At 38.8% G+C, this 16,612-nt stretch overlaps 1 protein-coding gene across 15 annotated transcripts in view; it reads left to right on the top strand.

Moving 5' to 3' along the window:
* The window catches only part of LOC126920653 (protein sprint), a 156,374-nt gene that overhangs the window by 134,134 nt on the left and 5,628 nt on the right, over window positions 1–16,612 (top strand). For 13 of the 15 annotated variants that reach the window (XM_050731325.1, XM_050731324.1, XM_050731338.1 and 10 more), the window contains 8 exons: window positions 387–571; window positions 3,742–3,917; window positions 4,122–4,217; window positions 4,529–5,121; window positions 5,829–6,531; window positions 6,779–7,252; window positions 7,862–8,006; window positions 8,699–8,928. In XM_050731325.1, the coding sequence (XP_050587282.1) occupies window positions 387–571; window positions 3,742–3,917; window positions 4,122–4,217; window positions 4,529–5,121; window positions 5,829–6,531; window positions 6,779–7,252; window positions 7,862–8,006; window positions 8,699–8,928 (2,602 nt within the window). The remainder of the gene's footprint in view (window positions 1–386; window positions 572–3,741; window positions 3,918–4,121; window positions 4,218–4,528; window positions 5,122–5,828; window positions 6,532–6,778; window positions 7,253–7,861; window positions 8,007–8,698; window positions 8,929–16,612) is intronic. The other 2 variants (XM_050731323.1, XM_050731330.1) reach the window with 1 other exon arrangement.

Here is a 16,612-nt window from a genome sequence, read left to right as displayed (position 1 = left end):
CCCGTAATTAAATATACGTCTCTCTGGAAATAGAATGTAAGCTGATTATTTGCGAGAAAATAAGTCTCCTAGGTTACAATCAGTCTCTTCTGCGTACCGTTATTTTCGCAATTTCTTACTTTTCATCGTTACGTTCGCTACTTCCTTCCGCTATATCAATTTGTCGACAAAAGAATAAGCAATATTTGAAAAATTATAAACGTAAGAACTATATTTTTAAAAATAACGTGTAATATACAAATCGCAAAAAAGCAGCACCTTTTGGCCATAAATACTCGATAATAAATACTCGACGTTCTTATAATTCGTAAATCACCCAAATCCTGCAATTTCACCTGAATCGTTGAATAATTTGTATAATTCTAATCTCCTCTTGATGTTTCCAGAACTTCGTGGTCCGCCAGTCAAGTCAGAGCGACACGATGGCCCTGTCCGTGCGGCTGCCACCAGGAAAGGGACCGTACATCGAGCACTACCTGATCCAAGCCAACAAGGGGAAGCTGAGCTTGGAGACCAGCGAGAACAGGTTCGACAACATCCCCTCGCTGATCGCCCACTATTCTCAGTGTTGGTGAGTGGCCTCTCTTCGTGTTCACCTTCCACTCGACCGGATACCATCTACTACTCTACTACCTGCGCTATCACAACTTCCTTTCCTTGCCATTTATTTACCTCGAGCTCCTTCTCGTCTCCTATAAAAATTCTACTTGATCGAATCTTACCATCTCTGCAAAGACTTTTCCTCTTTCGAGGTCGCGAGGAAGCATGTTTTTATAGTTGTTTCATTGTCATTGAAAAATGATATTGAAATTTTATACGATTATAGGCAAGAGCCGATTATAGAGAGATAAGAGAGCATAGACAAATGATAGGAATATTATATATACGCTGTTGGTCAAAAGTATCACGACACTCGTTTGAATTAGCTCGTACTTTACTCGTTGCACATTTTAATTTATTCAGTCTTGTACTTTGTAAGGTATATAGGATGTAAGTGAAGTAACAAATTGAGTATAGATAAATGATAGGAATATTATATATACGCTGTTGGTCAAAAGTATCACGACACTCGGTTGAATTAGCTCTTACTTTACTCGTTGAAGGATTCTAGCAAATTTTAGTTTATTTAGTCTTTTACGTTGTAAGGTATATAGGATGTAAGTGAAGTAACAAATCGATGATAAAGTAACTAGAAAAGGCCGGAGAACACTGCGTGACAAAGTACGTGAAACAACAAAGAGAATACGTGTGAGAAAATACTATGAAAGACAAATTACCGAACGTTAGATACGACAGTTGCTGCTAAACGGAGTAAAAGTGAAATTTCCAACGTGCATGTTCCAGCAGATAATGGAAAGCAAGGAAGTTCAATGTAACGTTTTCTTCGCCTACTTCGCTTCCTCTCGTTCATCTAATTACCTGCGACCGATAGTTTAACTTTTCTCAGAAACTTGGTTCTCTTCTCGGTGAAACTATACAACTATACATAAATGAATGAAAAATTAGATTAGAATTGTACGTTCGTGCCCGCGATACCTTGATCGCGTCACGCTTACCTTGAACTCGTGGAAAAGCAACAATATAGATGAAAAAAGGTTTACTTGTATTATTCGTAATTCACCAGGTTCTTCTAACATACAAATAATATTAAGACATATATATACGTCGAGTTATCATTGGGATTAGGGGCGCTTAACGAATCTTCATTTAGATCAGTCATTGTTATTATACAATATAGATGATAGCTAATGGTACAAATATGATTATTATAGAATTTAACAATTAACCGTGGCGATTAGATACTCGAGATGTTAATGACAATAATCTTAAATTCTTAGGATAGCAAATGCGTTTTCTTCCAAAGTACAAGTCGAACTGAACTTACTTGTTCACAGTGTTACTTGTTCAAGTGTAACTCAACTTGCCCACAATACAAGTAGAACTCAACTTACTCATCCACAGTAGAAGTAGAACTCAACTCATGTACTTTTCTCTGTACCTCTCTATACCTCTCGGGTCAACTATATTTTGAAGGAGAGCTATACAACTACTCTATACCTCTGTTAGGTAAAAACGTCCATCCCGTGACCGTGGCTACGTTTAGCGACCAGATGTGTCACTTCGAGCTCAAGTCTACTGTCATAAATCTCGGGCAAACATAATTGGATTAAATCACAAACAACTACTTCTAAGTTTTATTATTTAAGTACATACTAAAAAGTCTAGACTAAAGTATTGAGGATCTTCTCAAAAATTCCAAAAGAAAGACCCTGATGTTCTTTCATCTCCGACATATATATTCTTTACACCACAAAGTTTCAAACGAAATGATAGTATCCCAAAGGTTTTAGTATCTTCTTGACGATCTTGTATTTTTCGGATTTGCTTCGGTTCTCCCTAAATAAGTTTCTTTCTGGTCGTTTAATCGTCTCTTCGTCTCGTGTACACGTAAAGACCATCCACGAACGATCGCGGCCAAAATGGGATCACAAGACCGAGTCCACGTTCCACCGAAACAGAATCCAAAAGAAAGATCGTATCGATGATTAGCCAGCAAATGTAGTCAGTGGCGATCGGTAGCGTTGCATAATTTATCGAATTCCTCGAGTATGCGAGTGCAGGCAGACTCGATACGCGAGGTGAAAGTCACAGCCGGATCGTGTTCAGAGATAATTTAGGCGGCTAATGGGAGCTCTGGAAAGCCAGGTTCGCGCTGTTAGCGTCGTAAGCCCCGGTTTTCGTGATAATCAACGCGCCGTTTTTCCTTTTAACGATCCCGATTAATGATTCATGAGCGTTCCAGCCGTTTACCTCCTATCGTTCCGCCGATCCGATCCGATAACACGGTAATCGTACCGAGCTGCCCATTTTTGCTTGCTTCTACATTTTTTCCCTGCTTCTTGTTTCGTTTCAAGTCTGGTGCGATGATTAGAGGGTGGCAGCGACGTTTTGTAAACGAACCGCGCGTATAATAACTGTCATTAGGTCGTTGATTGTTCAATTTGCGTTTACTAGGTCGGACAGACTGGTTAATTGCTGGATTATGGTCGCTTATGGTAGCCATTCGAAGCTTGAAAGCGAGCACAGTCGTTGTGAAATTATATGTACCCCTGCACGTGTGGTGGATTCGGTGCATTTAATGGTTCAATCGGTAGATACGTGTTTGATCCTGTGATATACCGCTTTGAGATTTCTAGATTTGCAAATTCAGATTGGTCAATTTTCAAACGTAGCAATTGTCAAAGTCAACTTTCTCCGACAATTGTCCGTTCCAAGAGTGTAAGAATCCACGTGAATGTCCCATGAATATTTATTACATATAACATATAATCTTATTACATATTACTTATAATTACATATAATTTTTATTTGAAAACACAATATATGTGTATTTATTCTTTTAACAATACATACGAACACACACACACACATATATATTTTTAAATATGCCGGTATACCTATTTATTTGGTATTTCAAAAATATATTTCAATTAAAATCATTCAGTGAAAACCAACTTCAACCTACTAAATTATGTAATAAAAAAGAATGAAAGGGATTGGCAATTATTAGAGTCAATTGATGCGCACTTCCAAGTACCTCCCGTTATATCAAAATCTTTTCCTCGACTCCACCGTGTTGTGCGATTAACGAATCACTTATATTACCGTCTCGATTAGCTTCGGACGAGCCTCTCGACCGCTAATTCGCTCTGATTTATCTGTTTCCCTTGGTCGGAGCAGTGACGAATTGCCGGTCCAATTGACACTGCCAAGGGCGATGCGCGAGGCCAAGAATAGGCAGCAGCTCTCCTCCTTGGCGCTTCTGGGTCAGGAATTCTGGAGATACCCGATGGCGAATCCGAAACCACCGGAGAGCAGCAGCAGCAACACGTCTAGCTTAAGCAGTTTCCGGGGTGGTAAGTCGGAGTAGAAAGTTTCATTGGCTTCTTTTATTTCATTTTTATGTCTGAATTTAACTGGATCTTTTAATTCGCTTATGGGAAGAAATTATAATTGTATGTAGTTTTTCGTACTGCTAAGAGAAATAAGAATTAATAGCTTTTTTTTATCGAGTGCGATTTTCTTACACCGGAATGAGTATTTGGTGTTGTTTATTTCAGGTAACAATAATTTGAATAACAACAATAACAATATTCATACGCCGACGACGGAGAGTATCGTGTTGAATTTGGCGCCAATCTCGTCGCATGATACCCGTGAGTGACTGATTACACAATCGAATTACCAAATTAAAAGTTTGCTTTAATAACAACCTTTCGTTTATATCAGCATACTAATACACGAAAACAATGACGATATTAACACACAACAATACAGACAAATTTCACAACTTTACCAAATTGAACGCCAAACCAAGAAACCTATCCACCTACAATCCTCGTCCAGCCATAACTTTCCTTCTAACTCTTACTCAATGAATCTTCGGGGACCAGAATCTCCAGAGAACAAAAATAAAAAGTATCCACGCACCAAAAATAATCCCGCATCGCCTTATTTTCGTATGCAGGAAGCTCGTCGCCTACAGGCGCCTTGACGACAACCACATTCGCGTCGTCGTTGCCTCGACAGCCTCGTCCAACGCCACCGAACACCTTGAATTTGACAACCTTCAACGAGCCTTTGGACCTGAAGAAAGAGAAGATCTCGCCAGGCGACAAACTGTCCCAGAAATTAATCTCCCCTAATCTGGTGCAGAGCGTTCGTTGCCCTTCACCTGTGGTTCACAACGTGGAGAGTAACGTGCTGAGTCCTGTCCAGGACACCAAAGTCAGCTTCGAGTCGAAAACCATGGCTGAGACTTCGAAATCGACGATGGTCGAACTGTCCAGGACCAGATTCTCCTCTGTCAGCACTTCCATGATGAATTTCCACCAAAACGTGTCGACGTTCAATAATCTATCCTGCACCACGTCCCCTGTACTACCTGAGATAAGAAACATCATAGCGGAGAATCATTCTCTGGGACAGAACGTGAAAACACCACCTCCGCCGCCTCCGAGATGGGCCAAACCCGCGATTGGTCCGAATCAGAATAATTTCAGCGTTACTACCACCGTGACGTTCAATGTCAATCACTCGAATGATATCGGTAGCTCTCAGGTAATTATTTGAGAATAGTTTGAAAGATTAGAGATTAGAAGTTTGGTATTAGGGTTGACGATGATGACGGATCCGATGAGATTACTGCTTAGAAGGCGGGATGATTTAATATCTGTGATTAAATTAGGAAATTGTTATTCGTCTTTTGAGTTATAGAATGTTTAGCTGTTTATCTTAACACTTAGCCAACCGCGCGCGCAGAGCGAGCTATACGCTTCTCGCCACACTGGACAAGCCAATCTACACGCTGTCCATCGTGCATTTTTCCAAGCAACGAGGACTAATATTCACTACTTAAAAAACAAAGAAGTCTAAAAATTACTTAACTGGTCAATTATATTTTTCGGTAATGATTTTGTTTAACGATTTCACATATCACTTTATTTAGTCATAACTGATAGTGTAACTTTTTAATTAATTTTAACACCACTAAATTAATGTATTTTATCATATATTGTACTTTATAAAAGCATAAAGCTAAAGTCAAACAGAGAGATCTCTCCGTTCAATTGGTTAAGTGTTTTATTTTCCTTACCTATGGTGCAACCAATTTCTCTATTAATTCTGCATTCTTTATCCACTGTTAATTCACAAAATTCTAGAAATATTGCTCCTCTATCAATTCTCTACACTCTGTTGAAAATCTACTGATTTCCAATCGAACAATAATAAAATTAAATCACTAACTCTTTGTCTTTCTCTTTCAGAACACCCCATCGGACCCCAACACTTCTCTATTGAGCCCACAGAGCGCCACATCGAACAAGTCTCTGACCTCAAACTTCTCCGTAAAGTCACCCTTGTCTCCGACGACGCCGATACTTTCCCCAATGTCAAAACTAGTCCCAAACACAGGCGCCAAGACGCCCAACGTTCTTTCACCAACCACGCCATCGAGTACGAGCAAATCGAAACGAAGACGAGATCGAGAAGCTCGAAAGAACTCGCAACACTACCAAGAATCTGACATTTTGGAGTCGTACTATCGAAGTTCGCCTGGAGACAAGATTTCGGACTACGAAGATATTTGGAATACTACCGATCAATCGAACCATTCCACCTGGTCTCCCAACGACAAACTGGCCAGGAATGATGGACCAGCGAACCCTCAGGACCGACTGAGGAACTCGAACGATCGACTGATGGTTCCAGACAGAGTTGCAAATCCAAATTCCGAGAGAAATTTCAACGAACGACTGCCAACGAGCGAGCAGTTGATAGTGAGGAACGACAGGATGATCGTGAGAAACGATAAGTCGATTGGAAATGAGAAATTGAGTTACAAGGAGATGACCAGTCCCGAGTTTAGCAGCTTTAAGCCTGCTCAGGAGGTGAAGCCTGTGGAGCAGAGCAATGGATCGCCGGAAGAAACAGGAATGGGAAGGAGACCTGATCTGTTATCTCGAGTCTGTGAGTATTTAATGCAGAATCGGGTTTATTTGGCGGAATTTATAAATCGTAGTATTATATAATATTTGTACGTTATAATAATTGGTAGGTGAAACAAATTTCTATTTGAATTCATCGAATTTAAGAATGTAAAAGTGCGTAAAAATCTCGATATTTTCGAAATTGGATATATCAATAAATAAGAAGCAAATTGTTCAGCGATCTTCGCATATCCACTGCCACTAATTCAAAATTATCGCTTACCAAGCAGGTAGCGCGAATTCCTTGAACAGTCCCAGCACGGTGACACCTCCCAGGAACAAACTAGGATTAATGCTGGCCAAATCAGAGAGCAACAGCCCCCTGACACCAGAGTCGAAGCAGGGTAGTCCGTTTTACGCGGAGCCAGCGGACGCTATCGCGCAGAACGCGGCGATAATACCAAGAAGACGACCTAGGAACAACCCAGCAACGAATAAATATCGACACAGCGAACCAGGGTGGCTACAAACGCCAGTAGGTGCAAATTCTAATCAGCTGCATCCGATCGACTGGGAGGAATCGGAAGAAACGGAAGATAAGACGCCTTTGATCTCATCTTCCGTGGATAATCTGGCCAAAAGACTCGGCACCAAAGAGACGAAGAAGATTCCTCGTGCCAAGCCGGTACAACCACCAAAGATCAGGACCAAGGTGTTCAACGACACTTCCTGGGCCGTGGACTCCAGCTGGGAATTTATTGGTGTGATACGATTTCTTATTCATTATATATTTCGTTATTTATGATTTTATGAAAAGTGATGATTTCTCTAGTTGGAGATCTATCGTTAAATTATCGTTTCTTTGATCTTTTAAGTAATTTTGAGGTAAACGAGGAAAAAGATCATATCGAAAGACATGAGCGAAGAATCTAACATCTTGTTCAAGTTGTAGTGCACACATACGCGATTTCTTTTCGAATCAACGAAACCGACATCGTGTCGTTACATCAAACACATCGATAATACATCATAATATAGCAACCAACAAGCAACTTGAAACGAAAGATACGATAGAATCTCTTGTTCAATCTTTACATAACATCAGCAAATCATGTCGCGATGAATCTAACGATTCGCACAATCTAATCTCTATTTGAGAAAGTTTAGACAAGCTTCCGATAAATCAGTACGTTCTCTTCTGTTATATAAGAATTGTATTCTGCTCGATTAGTCAACCAAATGCACTCACGTAGACGCGCAAATTGTGCGCGAAATTCATTGAGAAATCGATTTTCTTTCTCTGTAAACAATGAATGAAGAGGATAGATGGATAGGGATACCGATAACGACATTTGATAATATTTGTTTAGGCAACGAAGGAGACGACTGCGATCCGGACTACGACTGTGATGCAGATTACGAGGGCGACAACGTGGCCAGAAAGTTTCCGGACGAGGAGTGCGACAGGGACGTTGTTGGGAACACTTTGACCGTTCAGAGTATCATCCTCCAACGGTAAGTTTCCAGCAGACACCATTCGCAATTTGCCACTATTTCTTGTTATTTACAGTCATCAATGGCACCGATAATGGATGTTTGAATCAATCAAAGCTGTTTAAATTCGGACGAGGGAAACATATTTCTTATATCTAAGAGACCGCTGTTATTGAACCAATTGAAAATCTAGCCAATTCGAATCACTTTGCGAATGTTAAAAAAAGAATATTAATTACTAGACTGCGAATATTTATTCGATTTTATATTTTGATGAACACAGTGAAAGAAATGGAATCTAGATAGAAATTTGTTTCGTCTACTAAACATTATACTGAGTGGTCTACTGTAAATATTACACGTATCTTTGTATATTGTACGCACTCTGTAGATTTTTGGAACCTTAAATTTTCCAAGAACGCAGAAACATTCGCAGTCTATTAATTAACAGTTTTAACAATAAACTTATACGCATCTTTTCATCCTTAAATCTTAGTAAGAGTAGGAATGATCGCGCGTGAAAAATTTCAGCAATTTTTAATGAGATCCGCTTAAAAGAAATTCATTTCTAACGAAGCCGAGCAATTTTTCGAAAAAGAACTGCAGAAAAATTACCGAATGTAACTATACTATAAAAATACGTGGAAACAATCAATGACGCGACTGTAAATTGTTTAAAATAATTATTAGTGATTTTTACGTGTGTCCAACAGGTACCCAGAGCTGTTGAAACCGCCAGACACGTCGGAGTCGCTTTACAGCGACAGGAACTCCTCGTACGACAACGTCGAGAAGAGGAACGAAGGAGAGGAGGCTGGAGACACCAGGAAGGACCAAACTTATGACTCTTCCGAGTGGGAGACGCCATTGGAGACGGACGAAAGCGACGTGGAGAGGATGAAGAGGAACAAGAGCTTCAAAGAACGACTGGACCCTCTTCTCTGTAAGTATACGCGCTTATATTCTCTTTCTTGCTCTAGAAGACAATAGCAAACATTTAAAAAGAGATGGAGAAATAAAAGAACAAAAGATAGAGATTTTGAAAATATACCACCGTGAATTTCTGAAGAATATTTTATTCTTTTTTATAACATATATAACATATCTTTCAATTCCATTTGCTCGATACAAACTTGGTATACAAACTCCTCGATCGTCGATGGTACTATTAGTATGTATTAAACGGCGTTCATTTCGCATAAACAAAGTATGCTAGTCGAACTGGAGCACGCATGTAGAACATAGAACTGGAACATACGTATAAAATATATTTATACAGCGATTTATCGACAACTGTCAGTACCGGATGACTCATAGTCAAAGATCCATCGAAGTGCATTGCCAATGCATGGCACAAGTGTATCGGAAATCGCATCCAGAAGGTTACGAGTCATGGATGACACAATCGTGACTGATCGATAGCTCAAGACCGAGAGGAAGGCAATAGTAGGATGTGTCATAGCAGAAGGGTACCATTGTGTTGACTATCGCAAATAAAAGGAGCTTCCGAATGGAGTATGACGTTGCAACCGATTCTAAAGAGAAAAAGGACCACGTTAACAAGAGATTGTCGGAGTAAACGCGGTCACGTTATACACGCTCTGATTTCGTCGATCGTTCTATCCAACGCTAGATGGATAATGCGTCTGATATTATATGCTGATGATTACGCTCGTTTCTCGTCTGGAGGTGGAGATAAGAGGATAAGAGGTTGATGATCGTTTCGAGATGATCTTTGTCTGCGACGCATACCGTTCGTCGAACAGGAAACGCTGGTGTCGATGTTTGTTGATGGGTTTTAAAAGGACTCGATATCTGGCTGTGGGCAAAATAGAAAATTCAAACGTTTGGAAAATGAGAGTAAAAAGGATAGGAGGATGAAAAGTTACAGTAAGTTACGAATTGGCAGGTCAGAAAATTAGATCAGAGGATCAAGAACAAGATAGAAGATTTGGAAATGGAGAAATTTTTTATTTCAATAAAAATGTGGAAATATTGCGATATTAGAAGATTAAAGTAGGAAGTTACAGACTGGAAAAATTAGGAGGCTGTAGAAAATTGGAAAAGTAAAAAGTTCGTCCTTTTAAAAACTTTGTAGCTCGAATATATTTGATAGTTTATAAAATGAATATAAATATATTTGGAGAAAAAAATGAGGGAATCCAGAAATCAAATAGCTGACAGAGGTCAGAATACTCGATAATGGAAAAAATATATAAATCAGTAAATTAGGAAATTAGACCAAGGGATTTAAAAGCAAGAAACTAAACAGATTAAATATGCATAAGCATGAATATTCATGAACACTCTTGCATAATTAAAACTGGAATTAATTGATCTATACAGACAAACTGTAAGCTTTCGTCATCCAACCGTATGAATAACAATAACGAACGAATAAAACGTAACTTTTCCGTTGTTAGAATTTCAGAATTTAAACTTTGAAATTAAACTTTTTAAAATTGAAACTTTCAAAATTTAAAACACTTCCTTCCCATGGAAACATCACAACGCCGACTCCTTTCAAACGGTAGTTATGATGCACAATAGAAATGCGATAAAGAGACTTAAACTCAAACAGAACCTGTAACTCGCAAAGTGCAATCGGTACGTACTGTACTTTATTATTTTATTCTATCAATAGACAAGCAAGGTAAATGGAAAATCACAATAATTAAGAAAGCAAAGAAAGAACACTACCGATGCATATCCTCCTCAAGTTGAAAAATATGTAATTCTCTTACGTTTCTTTTTGGATTTTATGTTGTACATTTCTAATTATTGTCTTGATACAAGAACGGTCTGAAGGTATTAAAAATTGTCGAGCTTCGTTTTATAGGGAAGAACGAAATAAAATTATGCTAAACTTATCTTCGCAAAAATTCACGAAGAGAAAGATGCCGAAGATCGACGAATTTTCTTTTCATCGAAAGCAGAGTCGAAGATTATTGTTCTCCTATTCAGTGAAAATTTCTTTTGCTGTAATTTTACGATTTTACCGACGATTCTTGCAATTTATAATTTGAATACTCGCAATGCTATAATTATAGGGCAGTAATATTTATTTAATTTTAACGATAAGATATTTATTTTGTTAGGAAAAATGATTAATGATTTTTGACTAAATTCCAATCCTCTCAGACACTGTTCGAAATGCAAAATTTATTGCTTAATAAATTACGACTAAAAAGATATAGAAATAAAATTCGTAAAAGGAAGTATGAAGCAAGCATCGTCCTTTATTTACCGCTCACAGTTTTGTGACAAGAGAAATCGCTAGTGGCACGCGCAACAAACGCATCAGTTAAAATAGAAACGTTTTATCTTCGGTGTCAACGTAACACACATGGCGGAAATCATTTTATTATCCCGCGATACATGCGTTCATCGCAATACGATTATCACCTCCTTGGGCACGCGTGTCTTTGTAAAAATTCGTTATCGTTGTCACGTCGGAGACACAAGAAATCGCGAAATCGATAGATCGCCGGTGATCTCTTCGTGTCGCAGTTCGAACGTTTTACGAATAAATGTGAAGAAATTGAACTTCGTATATGTAGTATCTAAATGGGTCTTAGAGGAAAGGACAAGTAATGATGTTTTGATTTAATAAATGATATTCGAAGCAACGAAATGATTACAATGCTGTTGTACGTCTTATTCTCATGGGCGGTTTCGACTTCCCGATTCATACTCTCCGGCTTCTTCACTCGCTCGCTCTCGCTTCTCAACTCACACTCTGCACACCTTTTGCATCCGTCCTCTCCGGCTTCTCAACTAACTTTCTCTTTAGCGTCTCTTTGCCTTTTCCCGTCCTTCGGAACACGTGTCCCGAAACGCCCGTGGCCAGGGTCATGCAGGCCCTTTCCACGAAAACTGTCTACTTAAAAAGACCCAACGACACATTGATGTACCTGACGATGCCGCGGCTCTTGCAACTTTGTTTACGGTTCGGCCGATACCTTAGGCCTTTTGGCCCCGATACTACATATATGATAGTGGAATTTTTATTATATAAATCCAACAAAGTGACGATTCAAATTGTTACAACGGAATAAGGTTTCGAGCGTTAATTTAGGAGGGTTTTTATATCGAGTATTATATATTTTAGTCCCTTTGGAGGGGTTATCGTCGGATGCATATCAGAGGCGGCTATTCCGTTACTGTCTGATTATTATTTCCATAGCTGTGATATGCACGATGTTTCTTCTACCTGATTACCGTTTCTGAGCGGATGGCATTCTCGAGCATATGACACCGTACTGCGTTTCAATCTGATCCATGTTACCCCATTTCTTCGCGAAATTATCTCGCCTAGATGTGGATCATCGAAATTACGAAGTCACTGTGTCACGCGCTTGCGAAAGAAACGTAGAAGTCCAGTGCGTAATTACACTATAATTAGATTAAAATGAGTCTTCATAAAGAACGACAGAAGAAACTATCGTCGCAAAGTACGAATCGTTTTTTCTATAACAAAAAAAAAAGCAGATTATTTTACTATCCCATAATGAAGACCACCTAAACAAAATTATCTCCATCGAGCACCGAAGCCCGTTAATATTTAATTAGCAATATCAAAATAAGAAAGACAGTAGATAAAACATAGGCGTCCATCGTGCTTTACACGGAACAGAGAAAACAAAGCAAGTATTTTACATAAAATCAACAAGTAGCTTCTGCTATCGATGCTGAGATATAAAAAAGACTATTGGAAAAAAGGAAAGAAAACGACAGAAATAAAAACACAACGTGACAAGACGTGGTCGATCTATTGTAAAATCATAATAAAGATAAATGGAGTTGACAGATGCAGTAGCAATTTGTAATACGGTACAGTTGAATCGTGTGACAGATACCTCGATTCTGCTGATCGTTAGTCGTGCACGTGAACAACCGGTGAATACAGAAACTCACGTTGAAAACGATGCATTGAAAACGTAATCTGTCGTATGGAAAACGCGTTCGTTTCACTCGGCGCGGCTAGCATCGGTCGTTAATTATCTTCGTCTACTCTCCGGGTACTCTTTTGTCCCTGTTTTCTTTTGCAAGGGACGTTCTCGTTGTCTGGTCTCTCCGAGAATTAATTCGTACGGGGCCATGGAAATTTTCACGTTCGATTTATTTTACGATGCGTTTGAAATTTTCGAGCAACGATAAACTATATAAAGTATAAAAAGAAAAAAAATAACAATAAGAATAGAGATTTCGAATAAGAGAAAATTTTTAACGTATATTTTTTGCATCCTCAAATTTTCTACGCCTCAACATTGTTTTAGTTTATATTTTTCAAATGCGTATTTTCTAATTGTCGTAATGGTTTTGAATTGCAAAATTTTGAACGAGAATTGTATTAATTCTCGATAGATCTCGAATTTCTACGGGCCACGGTACCCTGAATTGTACTTAAATTTAAGACGATCTAAGTTGTAAAAACGTTAAAGAAACATAATAATTAAAACAGATATAATAACTGGTCGTAGTATGCTATTGACACAAAACCAGCAGCAAATTTATTGCTTTATTGCTTAAAAAATAGCCCGAAAAAACCCAAAGCTGCCATAAATCCGTCTGTATACGGAACAAGCTACGCGAAGAATTTCAAGAAAGTACCGTTTGTACGAAACGTAGAATGCTGTTTAACGACGTTCAACTTTTAGAAATTCGAAGTAAATTTAATCTCGTGAAATTTCGCCAAAGTGTCGATATTACGATATATATTTTCATCTTCGGGAGTTTACGGCGAACGATAATGGCTGGATTTGCCAACAAATTGGAATAGTTTACGAGGTGTCGGCAAACTCGCATGATGCGCGTCATTGCCCGTAATTGTCCCTTAAGTTTAAATGCCGTGTTATCCGAGGGGTTGTTTTATAGTCGGCCATGAAATAAAATCGCTGGGAATAATTTGAACGATCGTTTCGTCGTTTCCAGAATATTTAGTGGATTCGTGGAATCTGCTAAATATTCGATACGCGAAGATACGCAAAAATGTTGAATATCGAAAACACAGTAACCGATCTTCCTACTTTTTCAATCGTTTTCATAAAAATATAAAATCGCAATAATACGCGCGGCTGCGATCGTTCGTGTATAATTTCTCGTAGAATTCTTCGAGAAATTTCTTATGTTCTACAACCTTTCCTTTTTCTTTGACTGTTTACCTCTGCAACGGGACGATATTTGTCTACGAAGAAAAGATTTGGACGTTACCGAAGTAACGACAGCGATAAGGATAACATGACGTCGTACTCGTAACAATACGGAAACATTGATCACGATGTAACACTGGCCGATACATTTCTAGCACTTAACGTAATACGACGCAGTAACAAACGAGTCGCTGGAACTTGCTAGTTTTCGCGAGTAGGTAGCAGGCTGCGAATCATCTGACAATGTCTGAACAATCAGCTTTTGAACAGTAACTCGTTGTCCGACAGACAAAACGATTATCAGCGATGATTCATGACAAATTATTTCCGATATTTTATATTCTATTTTCTATCTCTTTCGAATGGCCAGATAACAAGGGTTGTTTTTCCATTAGTTTTAAAGACCGTAAAAGATATTTCTACGAAGAATTATAACGAAATTTTTATATCACTCGTTCACCGTGAATGAACATTTATGCAAAAATATATTTTAAACGTGTCATGGATGCAATTAAAGACGTTTTTTAGATTTTCCCATAAATGCATAAATAACCGAAGTCTAATTATGGACACAACAAAAGCTCAACAGAAGCTTCGCCTAAGGGATACCTTAAAGTTTTCCATTGGAACCGTTAACATTCCGGTTGTTGAACTTACGCTCGAAAGACAAGGAAAATTTTGCTATTCTTCGAACCGTCTATGAATATAGGGGTCCATAAATTCTTCCAAATTGTTCAAATATTAGTTGACGTTCGAAGAGTAGGAAAGGACCGGATTTGTTAGTAATGACAAATGGTCGCCAAAAATCAGTCTTCCGTTTATAAGCCGATTACTTGCCCCTCTACCAATACAGAGCAGCCCAGAGGTTACCTTTTCGCGCTAGCGCTGTCCATAGTTCAGTATTCGCCGATTCATCGTTGGTGAAGCTTCGTGAAGGATCGAATTGGACCTAGTCTGCTCGACAGCTTCGATCTCTGAGGATCATCGTGAGTTTTGTTGACGATTCGAGTTCAGTTTCGATCGGTGCATATAGCGTTCGTCAAAGTCTCTTCGCGTTATTTCACAGTTTGTTCGTTCGAAATTTTGTGAGCGATAGTGACGATCGATTGAAAAAGTTCCGAAAAGTTTGACAGAATAGTCTTAAAAATCTTCGATCGAGTTCGAGCTTCGTTGCACGTGAGAAGATTACACGAACGATTTTCGATTTTTGAAGAGAATCTCTGTCTCGTGAAGAGGATTCTCCATTCTCCTGCGAAAGAATCGAACGAAATTTCCGTCGATCGTTTTCAAACGATAAACAACAACGAAGAGCCCTCGCGGAAGAAGCTTTTCCAAAGGAGGGTGCATATATCTGGCCTTAAGATTCCAGGGTCGACGAGATAACCGGCCGACGAATCTCGAAGACGTCTAAGCGTGCTGCCCCGAGTCGTCGTCATCGATAATTTTCTGCAGAGTTCCCAAGTTGATAAGCCAATTGCCTCGAACAGAAGTCCTTCGATCGGAGAACATTTCCGCGAATTAATCGATCTTCGCCATCGGATAGCGGCGGAAAGAAGAAATACGAGTGGAAAGTAGACTCGTTGCAGGGATCTATCGATCGAGCGTGTAACACTGTAGAAAGATCGTGAATGGTTGAACTATCTGAAGCTTCTGAAGAAGAAAACCGTGGAAAATCGAGTTTGTCAGCGTGTTTGATTTGATTGGAGTTTACGAGCCAAGATTTCTGGGTTGAGGATATAAAACAACGATATTATAGCGAACTATGGAGCGGTGCAAACTAAAATTTTGGAGAAGTTGGCAAGTTAAGAAGAAGATGGTCAGTTGTACCACGGTGGTAGTGCATACGGAAAAGGACGCGCAAGTCGTAAAGAAAAGGAATATCTTTGTGAGAATTTCCAAATGGTTCCGGAACATTTGCAAGAAATTGCAAAATGGTATTGCAATGTGTAAAAGTAAGCGGCGATTTTAAATGTTTTTATCGAGTTTTTAAATTTAGAAACGTACGAATATTCCAAATGTTGAATTTCCGAAATTTCGACGAACACATGCGTCCTATTCTGAACCTTTAAATATTTGCACACCGTAACGAAGGAGCTCTATATCGGAAAACATAAAGAAAATTTTTTTTGCGTAGCTTAAGTAGCTTTCTTCCAACAAATCATCGCATGGATGTTAACCGATTGTGAGAGAAGATCAATTTACTATCTTTATGAGCGTGTGTATAGTGTACAGATAAAGTTTGTTTGTAATGTTTTTAACATACTTCACTTAGTTCAAAATCCCACGTATCATTAGTAGCTCCCTATTGATAAGACAACGCTTTGCGATACCGTGCCTATTTGCTAAGATATAGAATTAAAAAAAATTAAATAGCAGTATTAATTAAATAAGAGTATGGAACTAGGAGTACGAGTATTTGCATCCCTCTATCGACGTTCATTCTTCATTCATTATCTATTATTTAAGCCACTATTT

The sequence above is a fragment of the Bombus affinis genome, chromosome 9 (assembly GCF_024516045.1).
Source record: "Bombus affinis isolate iyBomAffi1 chromosome 9, iyBomAffi1.2, whole genome shotgun sequence".
In the NCBI taxonomy this organism is placed as follows: Eukaryota; Metazoa; Arthropoda; class Insecta; order Hymenoptera; family Apidae; genus Bombus; species Bombus affinis.
The sequence above is the reverse complement of the archived record's forward strand: the minus strand, read 5'-3'. Positions and strand labels throughout refer to the sequence as shown.